The sequence below is a fragment of the Elephantulus edwardii genome, unplaced genomic scaffold (assembly GCF_000299155.1).
Source record: "Elephantulus edwardii isolate Elephantulus edwardi_28Jun2011 unplaced genomic scaffold, EleEdw1.0 scaffold00098, whole genome shotgun sequence".
NCBI lineage: Eukaryota > Metazoa > Chordata > Mammalia > Macroscelidea > Macroscelididae > Elephantulus > Elephantulus edwardii.
Window position 1 is genome coordinate 682,900 of NW_006399848.1, and position 12,850 is coordinate 695,749.

The window sequence follows — 12,850 nt, forward strand, 5'->3', positions numbered from 1 at the left end:
CAACCCTATATAACCCAGAAGAATGCCTCCTATATGATTAACAAGGCTACGGTAGGAAGCTGTGCTGCAATCCCAAAAGTGTACGGTTCTAATCCACCAGATGCTCTGTGGAAGAAGGGCAATCTCCTCTTGTGCAACTTATTGCCTCTGACCACCTGCTGGAAGGTCAGCTCCGGGTAGGTTCCAACTCCATGGCAAACAACACAGCAATCTTTATGAAAGCAGTTTTGCTACATCTTTCTCCTACCTTGATTGTTAGGTTCAACTCATCAACCATTCATTTAGCAGCCAAGTTACTAGTAATTGAAATACCAGGATCTCCTGTTGCTGAGATGCTGTTGTTAGATGCTGCTGAGCCCAATATGATTCCAAGTGACGCTGTGAACAACAGATCTGAACCCTGTCCTATCCTGTGCTACCTTCATCGCCTCTCACACACTTGAGTCCATTGCTGCAGTCATTGTTTCAATCCATCCCATCTCTTCCACCTTTCCAAAACTGATGTCCCTCCCCAAGAGCGAGCCTCCCCTAGCAGCATGCCTAAAGTATGTGAAGGAAGTTTTATCACCTTTGTCTCCAAGGAGCACTCTGGCTGCACCCTCTCCAAGACCTGTCTGTCTGTTTGTTCTCTTTTTTCAGTCCCTGGAATATGCAGTACTCTTTTCAACACCTCAACCCAAAGGCATCAATTCTTGTTCTGTCATTCTTATTCACTGTCCAACTCTGAGATGCATAGAAAGAAAATTAAAAGACCATGGCTTGAAACAGATGCACCTTAGTCTTTAAACTAACATCACTGCTCTTTAGTGCTTTGGAAAGATTCTTAGCAGCAGACTTCCCCGATGCAATTCATCTTTTGATTCCTTGACTGCTGGTACCAAGGCTGTAGATTGTGAACATGATAATAATTTCAAAATTTCAATCTTTTATCCCCTATCATGAAGCTTCTCATGACTGCAGTCTCTTCTGATGTCCATTTTGGTCTTTTCTTCCTCTTCGTCTTTATAATGAAACTTTGCTCTCTTCATGGATGATATCTTTGATGTCATCCAACTCATAATGCATCTGGCCTTCGATCATTACTGTACTGGAGATGTTTGGTCTTTTTTTTTTTTTAACTCAGGTGGAATAGAGTCAAGGATTTATTAGGTAATACAAAACCAAGTCCTTATAAATAGTGGGCAATAAGAGGTGATACAATTTTATGTAGAGAAAATATCAAGCTAAAAGTAGGCTTATCACTGAAGAAAACTGTCCTTAAACTTTGACTGCATATTAGAATAACTTGAGGAGCTTACAAAAATCAAGAGACCCAGATCATGTCACAGAAAATATAAATTATCTAGGCATGGGACCAAGTTATCATTTTTAGAGCTTCACTGAACATTCCCATGACCAAACTTGAGCCCTATTTTGACATGGACTAGAATTTAGACTGAATGGATGGTAAATTTGGGGAAGAGCCATAGGAATAGCAAATGTCAGAGACAATGAGAAAATGCCATATAGTCTGTCTAATCTGGGAGTTCTGCTGAAACTGTCCATCATGGGTGATCCTTCTGGTATTAGAAGCACGGGTGGCATAGCTTTCAGCATCACAGCAACCTACAAGCTACCCTAGTACAACAAACTGACAGACAAATGCTGTACTAATAAAAAAAGGCAATAAAGATACAACCATATAAACTACTAAACTATAAAGTAATTAATTAATAACATGAAAATAATTCCCTAGTGCAATGGACTGAATGACAGGTATCTCTAACCCTAAAGACAATCGGCATACAAGTGTCATGGTGCAGGACAGGTTGCTGTGGCCCCATTGAGGCCTATGATTGCATGGGAGGATGGTTCCTTGATGGGGGTATATCACAACGTGTCATATCATAGGTAAAGAAATTAACATTAACCAGAAAAACAAAATACCTTTTAAAAATTAATGTTTTCTTTGATTTTAAGCATGCACAAATTAGAACTGGAGTAACTGATTAAGAGAAATTTTATATGAATGTCTCTTGAAAAGTAAACAATTTAATATAAAAAAAGGTCTTACAAAGAACTCAAAGAAGATGTTGTTGTCGACATACTGGTACTCAAAGAAGACATAGCCTGACTTTTTAAGGTGAACAGCATAGATCAAAGATACTGTACAGTCATCACGATTAGACTCTATATAGTTCCCACGAGGGATCCACGAAGAGCTGTAAAAACAAAATCAATAGCATTTCATTTTAGCAATCAGAAGTTTCTTTTGTTCACAAAACCATGTGACTCAGACTCACAATAAGTTCTAAGAACACATCATAACAGAGATTATAAGCTTTTCTAGAACTCAAAGGCCTGCTCTAGAATTGGAATTTCATTTCTTATGGCACTTGGCTTTTTGCATCTTGTTATATAATTATTTGGTATATCTTCTGTGAAATTCATCTTTTTAAACCACCAAATTTCATCAAATATGTATCTTCTAATACTAGCATTCTTAGGTAGAAGTATTCACTCACACAGCATGGGAAGTTTAATTTATATACACACGAAAAGATAGCATATCTTTCTTATGAAAGAAAAGATAGTCCTAGTGAAAGCCCACTACAAGTGCATGTGTATAAAATACACATCACAGTTCCAAAATTAAAAGTAGAGAGAAAAGTTTAACTGTGATTTTATATAAAAAAAAATGAGACTAAAATCAAGAAAGTACATTTCACCTTAGAGGTAACAAAATTTAACTGAAATGCAACCATCAGGTAATTATTAATTAATTAATAATTAATTATTAGACTTGTTATTGCAGTTGTTGGGTGCCATCAAGTCAACTATGACTCACAGCAACCATATGAACAACGGATCTGAACCTTGCCTATCTTACGCCATCATCATCATCATATCTGATATATTTGAGCTCACTGTTACAGGCACTGTCTTGAACCATCTTGCTGAGTGTCTTCCCCTCTCTCACTGACCTTGCATCTTTCCAGACCTAATGTCTTTTTCCAAAGACTGGCCCCTCCTCCCAACATAAACAAAATATGCGAAATGAAGGTTCACCACTCTTGTCTCTAAAGAGCATACTCATTACAAATCACATTAGGAAAACTATATTGGTGGTTGTTGCTGTTGTTGTTGTTAGGTACCATTATTAAGTCAGAGTCATACCTGACTCTCTAGCAGGTTTTCAGAGGCAGCAAGGGAGAAGACTGGCCAGTTTTCTTGCACGGGGCACATGGTGGAGTTGAATCATGAGTCCCTGGTTAAATCACAACTCCTTATCACTAAGCCTCCAGAGCTCAAACTATACAACAGCACAAATTGCTGTTTTACTTTTTTTAGATGCAATTTTGTACCTGGATAGTATTATTAAAAATGCTTGCATTAATAAGAGTGTGATTTAGGCTCCCTCCCTCCTTTATTCTAACAGAAAAGAATCTTTGTAAAGCACAGAAATTTCTTCATGCAAGCATAACAGCATAATATATACTGATTTTGCCCTTTTTCTTTAACAATCTATTAAACTAAACAAAGTAGAAATCTCACGTTCAGGAATTAACAACAAATAATAAGACTCTTGAGGGTAGGAAAATACATGTGAGAAAGCCCAAACTGATTTCTTCCTCAGGAAAGTATGCAGATGGCAGCCCAGGTAGAAGGATCCAAGGTGAGCACCTGGTCTCAACGAGCTGTGGAGGAGCACGCCAGTACTGCTGAAATTGGATTAAACTGTATGTCCACACCACAGAAAACAGACACCACAGATGCCTCTATAGGATTTCCCCATTAAGTTCTCGGAAATAAATTGGACTGCCAAAGTCCAGAGAAAACAACTTCTATTATGTCTAACATATAATCATAGAAGTGGTATTTTTTTTATTGTGATTTTAACAAAAGTTTACATGAAACTTGGATCTCCATTCATTTTTTGCTGCATTGTGCCCATCAACATATGAATGGAGAAACTGTGATATATTCACACAATGGAATATTACACAGCATTGAAAACCAAGGAACTCATAAAATATTATACAAAATAGGTGAACCTAGAGGTTATTAGACTGAGCAAAATATCTCAGTTACAAAAGGACAAAAACTGCATAGAGGTGATTTTTTATGACAGTCACCAGAAATCTAGGCCAGTCATGGGTCATGGAGGGTGGGAGGGGGGGTGGAATTCAACAAGCACACTGAACAGTTATTCTAGACTCCAGAACTGCCATGCCCGAAGAGGAAAGGTTAATCCTCTAGTGTCAAGAAATTTTCTAATAAAAGACTTTAGAAAGTCTTTTATTGTTGGTATTTTATTTTATATTATAAAGAATATTTTATTGTTTCTCAGAAGTTGTTGGCTCTATGGGTCACCTAGTTTCTGTTCCTACTACTAAACTCTGGCTTTTATATTCAAAAGCAGTCATAGTTTGGGGGGTGGGGAATGAGCTATTATCCAAGATAACTTTTTATCCAAACAGAAGGTAGCCTACTGGCCAGAATGTGGCTACTCCTGCCTTATTATAAAGGCTATGACTAAAAGTAGGACAAATATACAGCTGTTGCTGTTGTTGTTATGTGCCTTCGAGTCACTTGCGACTCATAGCGACCCTATGTACAACAGCCCTAAATTCTGCTCTGTCCTGTGCCAATGGCACTGTCTCTGACACTCCCATCGCAATTACCCCAGTCACTGAATCAATCCAACTTATAGAGGGCCTTCCCCTCCTGTGCTGTCCCTCCACCATACCAAGCATGATGTCCTTTTCCAAGGACCGGTCTCTCCTTACAACATGTCCAAAGTATGTTAGACAGAGCCTCAGAATCCTTGCCTCCAAGGAGCCACCCGGTTTGACCCTTTCCAGGATGAATCTGTTTGTTTTCCTAGCAGTCCATGGTACTCTCAATACTCTTCTCCAGCATCACAAAGGCATCAATCAAACAGTTCAAAGGCATCAATTCTCCTTCCATCCTCCATGGTCACTGTCCAACTCTCTGATGCATAAAAAGTGATAGCAAAGACCGTGGCCTGTATCAGACGCACCTTAGTCTCCAGAGAGAAAAACCATTGCTCTTCAGTGCTTTGGAGAGGTCCCTAACACTAGACTTTTCTATTGCAATATGCCTTTTAATTTCCTGGCTACTGGTGCCAAGAGTGTTGACTGTGGAGCCAAGCAAACTAAAGCTGTGAACAATCTCAATCTCTTTATCATCCATCCTGATGCTGCCAATTGGTCCAGTGGTGAGAAACTTTGTCTTCTTGACATTGAACCTCAATCCATATTGGAGGCTGCAGTCCTTGACCCTCTGCAGCAAGTGTGTCCTCAGTTTTAGCAAGCAGGGTTGTGTCATCAGCATAACGCAGACTGTTGACAGATCTTCCACCAATCTTGACCCCACATTTCTCCTCATAGAGCCCAGCCTCCCGGATAATCTGTTCTGCATACAGGTTGAAAAGGTATGGAGATCCCTGGTGTACACCCTTCCCAATTTTGAACCATGCAGTGTTCCCTTCAAACCTAATGAGACTTACATTATTGAGTATACAAACTGCCTGACAGAAAGAAACTCAACATCCTTTTAAATGAAGACAATATAACCCACATTCTTTATACTTTAACATCCGCCAATGCTCAACATTCAAGAAAAATTTAGTAGACATGCAATGAAATGGAAAAACACAGCCTTCAGTTGGGGAAAAAAGCCAGTCAATAAAAATAGAGAACTACTTCCAATAGCTCTTACCAATATAATTTTTTAAAAACTATTAAAATAAATATGAACATAATTCATTAACAGATGGAGAATCTCAAGTATTTAAAAAAAAATAAAACCTAAATATATACTAAGTGAAAATTCTAGAACTGAAGACTACAATATTAACTTTTGAAAACTAAAGTTTAATGACAATGTATTAACTTAGTTTAAAACAAGTTACAGATTTCAAAAGAATGGAATAATTAACTAAAGAAAATTAACAAAATATAAGTGACCTTAAGTTAAAAAAAAACACCACCACTACAATGAAAATAATAATCTCTATTTTTAATCTGTATTAAATTGTTACTATTAAAATGTTTATTTTTTTGTAAAAAAGTAAGACTAAAAGTGAATTCTTATATTCTGCAATGAAGATTTAATAATCACTTTTTAACCCAAAATGCCTAAAATTTTAAAAAATTCATGGAAGTATAATTTTAAACAATATTGTATTATTTTATTTATATTAAAAGAATTTTTATTGGAAAAATAACACAATCTCCACACATTTTGAGGCAATAAGAAGTGTTTTAACATACTTGTAACTAGAATAAGAAAAGAAAGAGAGGTAGACTATGTTTTCATTAAATGACTTCTAACATTTTCTCTTTTGGATCACAGTAGAAGACTCTAGACAGAGTGGAAGGAAAACATGGAACAAAACTCAAAAATTAAAAAAAAGGAAAGGTTCCCTGGTGTGATAGAGATCAGTAGAACCCGGGAGGCTATGTCCCTTAGTAAGCCTTCAAACCCGGAACTGAAATCACCCCTGGGATACAGCTTTCAAAGAAACAATCTGAGCACCCTCCTGAGAACAGTCCATTTGTACAAAATCAAAAGGGCAGCATTCACCCAGGGCTACAGCTCAGAAGGTCTGAAGGGACAAGAGACAAAGGCAGATAGAACTGGGAAACATAAAAATGAAGTCATGTGGTTACAATGAAGGGATTTGAATCCATGTCAAAAACACAAAGTGCATGAAATGTTAAATGGAAAATTGAGTTTGCTCTGTAAGCTTTCACTCGAGTCACTTTTTTTTTAAATTCCCACATGGTGAAAAAAGATCAACCTTCAAATCTAAGAACGTCAAGCACTGAAATTAATTTTTTTTAATCTAAGTGTATCATAGGTAAGTTGTTGAACAGCAAAAACAAAAAGGACATTGTACAAGAAGTCAGAGAAAGAAAAAAATTACATAATGTCAAGGTTTTCATCACAAATAAGGAATCTCGTAAGTTAATGGAAAATAGGAAGATGAAATAAAAAACATTTATGGAAAAGCAGAGGTTGACAGAACTTTTCACTAACAAACCTGACTTACAAGAAATAATAAAGAAAAGTTTATAGATGGAAGGGAAATCCTAGATGGATACTCAAGAAGAATGAGCACCCATAATGGACGTACATAAGCATGGAAAGGTACACTTATTAAATGTCTTATATTTTTTAAAATGTAATCTATGATTTAAAATATGGTATCACTATATAAACACTGGGCTTATGCATAGGAAAGATTATGAGGCTGGGCCAGATCGGGCAAGGCTTATACAGAGGGTCACTCTGTGTGACCAGGAATTGACTCAATGGCACCTAACAACTACCACCATATCACAAAGATAAGGTTATAAATGCAACTATACTATTTTAAGGTGTTTATGTATTATGTAAAAATACTGTAACAATTCTCTATTATGAAAAGAATGTATAATTTCTATTCTAGAGCTACCACTAGAAAAGGCAAAATCCAAGGAGACTAACTAAAAATGCAAATAAAATATCGTGTTTGTTCAAACATTCTTCTAGGTCATATAGGCCTCGTGTGTCCACTTGCCGTACAGCGGTAACTCCTGGTTGCTGTGAAGCTGAACACTGTGACACTGATGAGTCAAATGTGATAATGGTTACCCATGGCGGACAGTGTTTGGTGGAGTTCCCCGATTAAAACAATCTTGGAAGCAGGAGTGACATCTACTTTCATAAATAGATTGCCTCTTGAAATCCTATGAACCTGGAGAGAGGATGAAAGTCACACAAGTGTTGAGGACTTCCCTTCACTGGGTCGCTATGAGTCCCCTACGACTCAATAGTATTTCACAACAACAACATCAACATAGAGAGTGATCAGTTGGCCTAGTGGACAGAAAGCGATGCTACCCAGCCAAAGGTGGGTGATTTTTAATCCGCAGCCCTCAGGCCTGTCTTTGTATTTGTTCAAACATTCTTCTAGGTCGTATAGCCCTGGTGTGTCCACTTGACATACAGCAATAACTTGTGGTTGCTGTGAAGCTGAACACTGTGACACTAATGAGTCAAATGCAAGAATGCATTTACCCATGGTGGACAGTGTTTGGTGGCACTCCCCAATTAAAACAAGCTTAGAAGCAGGAGTGGCATCCACTTCCATAAACAGCTTGCCTCCAGAAAGCCTATGAACCTGGAGAAAGGATGAAAGTGAGGCAAGTGTTGAGGACTTTCGTTCATAGTGTCGCTATGAGTTGCCCACGACTTGACAACACTAAACAACAACAACATCAAAAAATTTAAGAGTGTGGAAACTATAGAACAATCTCATTGATTTCACATGCAAGCAAGATTCTGCTGAAGATTATCCAAAAACGACTGGAACAGTACATCAGCAGAGAACTGCCAGAAGTCCAGGCTGGGTTTAGAAGGGGTCATGTTACTAGGGATATTGTAGCTGGTGTTAGATGGATCTTAGCTGAAAGCAGGGAATACCAGAGGAATGTCTATCTGTGTTTCACTGATTATGCAAAGGCGTTTGACTGTGTGGATCACAACAAACTGTGGCTGACTCTGAGAAGAATGAGAATCCCAGAACACTTGATCATGTTAATGAGAAACCTATACTTGGACCAGGAGGCAGTCATCAGAACAGAGCAAGGACACTGCATGGTTCAAAATTGGAAAGGGTGTACGCCAGGGATGCGTCCTATCTCCATACCTTTTCAACCTGTATGCAGAACAGATTATCCGGGAGGCTGGGCTCTATGAGGAGAAATGTGGGGTCAAGACTGGGGAAAGATCTATCAACAATCTGTGATATGCAGATGACACAACCCTGCTTGCTGAAACTGAGGAGGACCTGAAACACTTGCTGTAGAGGGTCTAGGACTGCAACCTCTAATATGGATTGAGGTTCAATGTCAAGAAGACAAAGATTCTCACCACTGGACCAATTAGCAGCATCAGGATGGATGATGATGAGATTGAGATTGTACACAGCTTTAGTTTGCTTGGCTCCACAGTCAACACTCTTGGCACCAGTAGCCAGGAAATTAAAAGGCATATTGCCATGGGAAAGTCTGCTGTTAGGGACCTCTCCAAAGTACAGAAGAACAATGGAGTCTCTCTGGAGACTAAGGTACGTCTGATACATGCCATGGTCTTTGCTATCACTTGTTATGCATCAGAGTGTTGTACAATGACCAAGGAGGATAGAAGGAGAATTGATGCCTTTGAGCTGTGATGCTGAAGAAGAGTATTGAGGGTACCATGGACTGCTAGGAAAACAAACAGATTCATCCTGGAAAGGGTCAAACCGGGTGGCTCCTTGGAGGCAAGGATTCTGAGGCTCCTCTAACATACTTTGGACATGTTGCAAGGAGGGACCGGTCCTTGGAGAGGGATATCATGCTTGGGAGGGTGGAGGGACAGTGCAGGAGAGGAAAACCTTCTATGAGGTGGATTGATTCAGTGAATGGGGTAATCGGATGGGACAGTGCTATTGGCACAGGACAGAGCAGAGTTTAGGGCTGTTGTACATAGGGTCGCTATGAGTTGCAAGCAACTCGACAGCACATAACAACAACAACAAATCAAAATAAATCAGGATAAGAGTAAGGAGTGAGGGAAATAATTAGGCCAAGTAGAAAAATAAGATGTTACATCCAAAAAGTTCTCCAACAGGGTAAAAAGGGAAGCCACAGACTGGGAAAAAATATTTGATAATGACATGTCAGATAAGGGACTTATATCTAGAATTTATAAAATACTATAACACAACAAGATAAAGGTAAACAACCCAACTGAAAAATGGGCACAGGATATGGATACTTCACTAAAGAAGACATAAAGATGGCAAACAAACATATGAAGAAATGTTCAAAATCCCTAGCTCTAAGAGAGATGCAAATCAAAACAACTATGAGATATCATCTCACCCCAGTAAAAAATAGCAAAATTTAACAGAACAGCAAACATCAAATGCTGGTGAGGTTGCAGAAAAACTGGAACTGTTTTTCACTTTTGGTGGGAGTGTAAAATGATGCAACCACTATGGAAGGCTGTATGGTGCTTTCTCAAAAAGTTGGAAATAGAAATACTATTTGACCCAGCAATTCGACTACTGGGAATAAACCCTGAAGAACCCAGAACTGTCACCCAAGCAGATATATACATACCCATGTTTATTGTGGCTTTGTTTACAATAGCAAAGAATTGGAAACAACCCAAGTGCCCATCAACAAACAAATGCCTAGAGAAGCTGTGGTGTATTCACACAATGGAATACTACGCTGTACTGAAAAACAAGGAACTTATCAATTATTATACAAAATGGGTGACCCTGGAGGACATTATGCTGAGTGAAATATCTCAGTCACAAAAGGACAAATACTGCATAATGCCACTGTTGTAAAACAGAACTGATATGGGGGTTGGGAAGAAACTAAGAAAAGAGGGAATAAATAATCTACATGGCATTGAAAGAAATGAGAGAGAACTGTATAAAAGAAATATATGATTAGGTATTATTGGCATGACAAGAATACAGAATAAGAGCTGCATAGTAAAGTGGTCTGGGGTAGGGCTGGGGAGTTTGTAAACAACGAAAGAACTTAAGAAAAAAGCGATCTGGGGGGAGGGGTGGCAGGGAGGAAAATGTTAAATGATGAATGACTTGAAACTCGAGTTCTTTGTAAAGTTTTATTGAAATCTCAATTTTAAAAAAGGCATAGAAAAGAAAAATAAGATGTTAAACCAAACCTAGCCACACTAGTAATTACAACATATCCCAAATTAAGAGTAGAGATTGTGGAGAAAAAAACAAATAAACATAGAGATTGGACAAAAGTAAAACTTATCTATGTACTATTTAAAAGAAAATTACTTAAGTATAAGGGCATTAAGAGTCAGAAAGTTAAAAGAAGGAAAATTATACATCATATTAACAGCAAGAATAAGAACACTACATTAATATCACTAAGGTGAACTTCAAGTAAAAGGGTTGTAACAGATAAAAATTGGAACATTTCATAATTATAAAGGGATTAGTTCAAAAGCAGGATAAAACAATCCTAAATGTGCTGGCACCAAAAAATAAAACTAAAAAATATATGAAGCAAAATCTGACAAAAGCAAAGGGGGAAAAAGACAAATCCACAAACATATGTAAATTTTAAAACAGTTCTCTCAACAATTAATAAAAAAGAGTAGAGGGGGAAGTCAGTATGGATACAGAGGATTCGAACAGCACTATCAACCAACTTAATTGATATTTATAGACTATTTTAACTATGACTGTAGAACACTCAATCATTTTAAGTGAGCATGGAATATTAACTAGGACAGAGCAGATGCTAAGTCATAAAATAAATCTCACTAAATTTCAAAAGATAAAATCTTAAATTAACCAAAAGATCTTCTAATTATTAAAGGTTACCATTAAGTTGAAAAAAGAAAGGCAAGCCTACAGATTGAGTGGAAGTATTACATATTCCAAATACATATAATGAGCCTCGTGGCACAATGGTTAATTGCTGGGCTGCTAACTGAAAGGTCAGTCAGTTATTCAAACCCACCAGCCACTCCTTGGAAGAAAAGATCTGGTAGTCTGGTACAAAAAGATTGTTGTTGTTGTTGTTGTTGTTATTGTAATATACTGACAAGACAGAATCAACTTACAACTAACTCCCCAGGGATTTTCCGAGGTTGTAAATCATACAGGAGGAGACAGTCCATCTTCCTCTTTCTGAGCAGCTGATGAATTCAAACTGCCTACCTTTGGTTTAACAATGCAACTTCTTACTACTAGGCCACTAGAACTCCATCCAAAAGATTATACCCTAAGTTATCCCAAGGGAACAATTTTTCTCTGTACTACAGGGTTTATAGGATTTTTATAATTGGCAATCAACTTGGTAGCAAAAAATACAGGAACATCCACATAGTAGGGACTTGCATACAGAATATACAAGTAGTTCCTACAGCTCCAACATGAAATGGCAAAATATAGAAAATGCATAAAACACTTGAACAGATAACTCTCAAAGAAGAAGCAAATGTCCAGTAAGGCAAGTCAAATTAAAACCACAAGGAGATATCACTTCATATATATATATATATATATGAGAATAACTAAAATTAAAAACAAAACTGACATACAAATGTTAGCAAAGCCTGAAATACAGATGCTGGCAAGTACGTGTAATGACTGTTGTTGTTGTTAAGTGCCATCGAGTCGCAGGAGACTCATAGTGACCCTATGAAGGAAAGTCCTCGACACTTGGGTGCCTTCCATCCTCTCTCCAGCGTGTAATGACTAGAATTCTAATATACTGCCAGTGAAAGTATACTGTGGTATAACACTTTGGAAAACTCTTGGGTTGTGTCTTCTAAAAATCTATAAACATCTTCCATATGATCTAGAAGTAAAACTGAATGGTGGAGGGGAGAAAGGAAGGAGAGAAAGAAGATAATTATTGGAAAATCAGGCTAAAAGCTACAATGAGAAAACTAACTCTATTTGAAGACAATACCTTACTGCTTATCATTCAAATTTCTTCAATTAATAAATTAATTCAAGGAGAAAAAGAGGGAGCTCTGTGCCCTAATGATAAGATAATATGCTGCAGTCCCAGAGGCATGCAGTTCAAATTCACCAGATGCTCCCCAAGAGAAACATGGGCAATTTACTTCTGTGTGATTTTTCACCTCTGAAAACCTGCTGGAGAGTCAGCTATGGGTTGATTCCAACTGGAGGGCAAATAACAATAACAACAGGGAGAAAAAGCAGCCTTGTCAGTGTCTTCTGCCATCAAAAGAACAAAGATCCTACTCCATCCTCCTTGAGGCCCTCTTGTGTTTATGTAAA

At 37.8% G+C, this 12,850-nt stretch overlaps 1 protein-coding gene across 2 annotated transcripts in view; it reads right to left on the minus strand.

The window, feature by feature from the left end:
- Nucleotides 1-12,850, minus strand: part of KIAA1324L (KIAA1324-like ortholog) — a 206,170-nt gene that overhangs the window by 74,052 nt on the left and 119,268 nt on the right. For both annotated transcript variants that reach the window (XM_006891439.1, XM_006891438.1), the window contains one exon: nucleotides 2,054-2,201. In XM_006891439.1, the coding sequence (XP_006891501.1) occupies nucleotides 2,054-2,201 (148 nt within the window). The remainder of the gene's footprint in view (nucleotides 1-2,053; nucleotides 2,202-12,850) is intronic.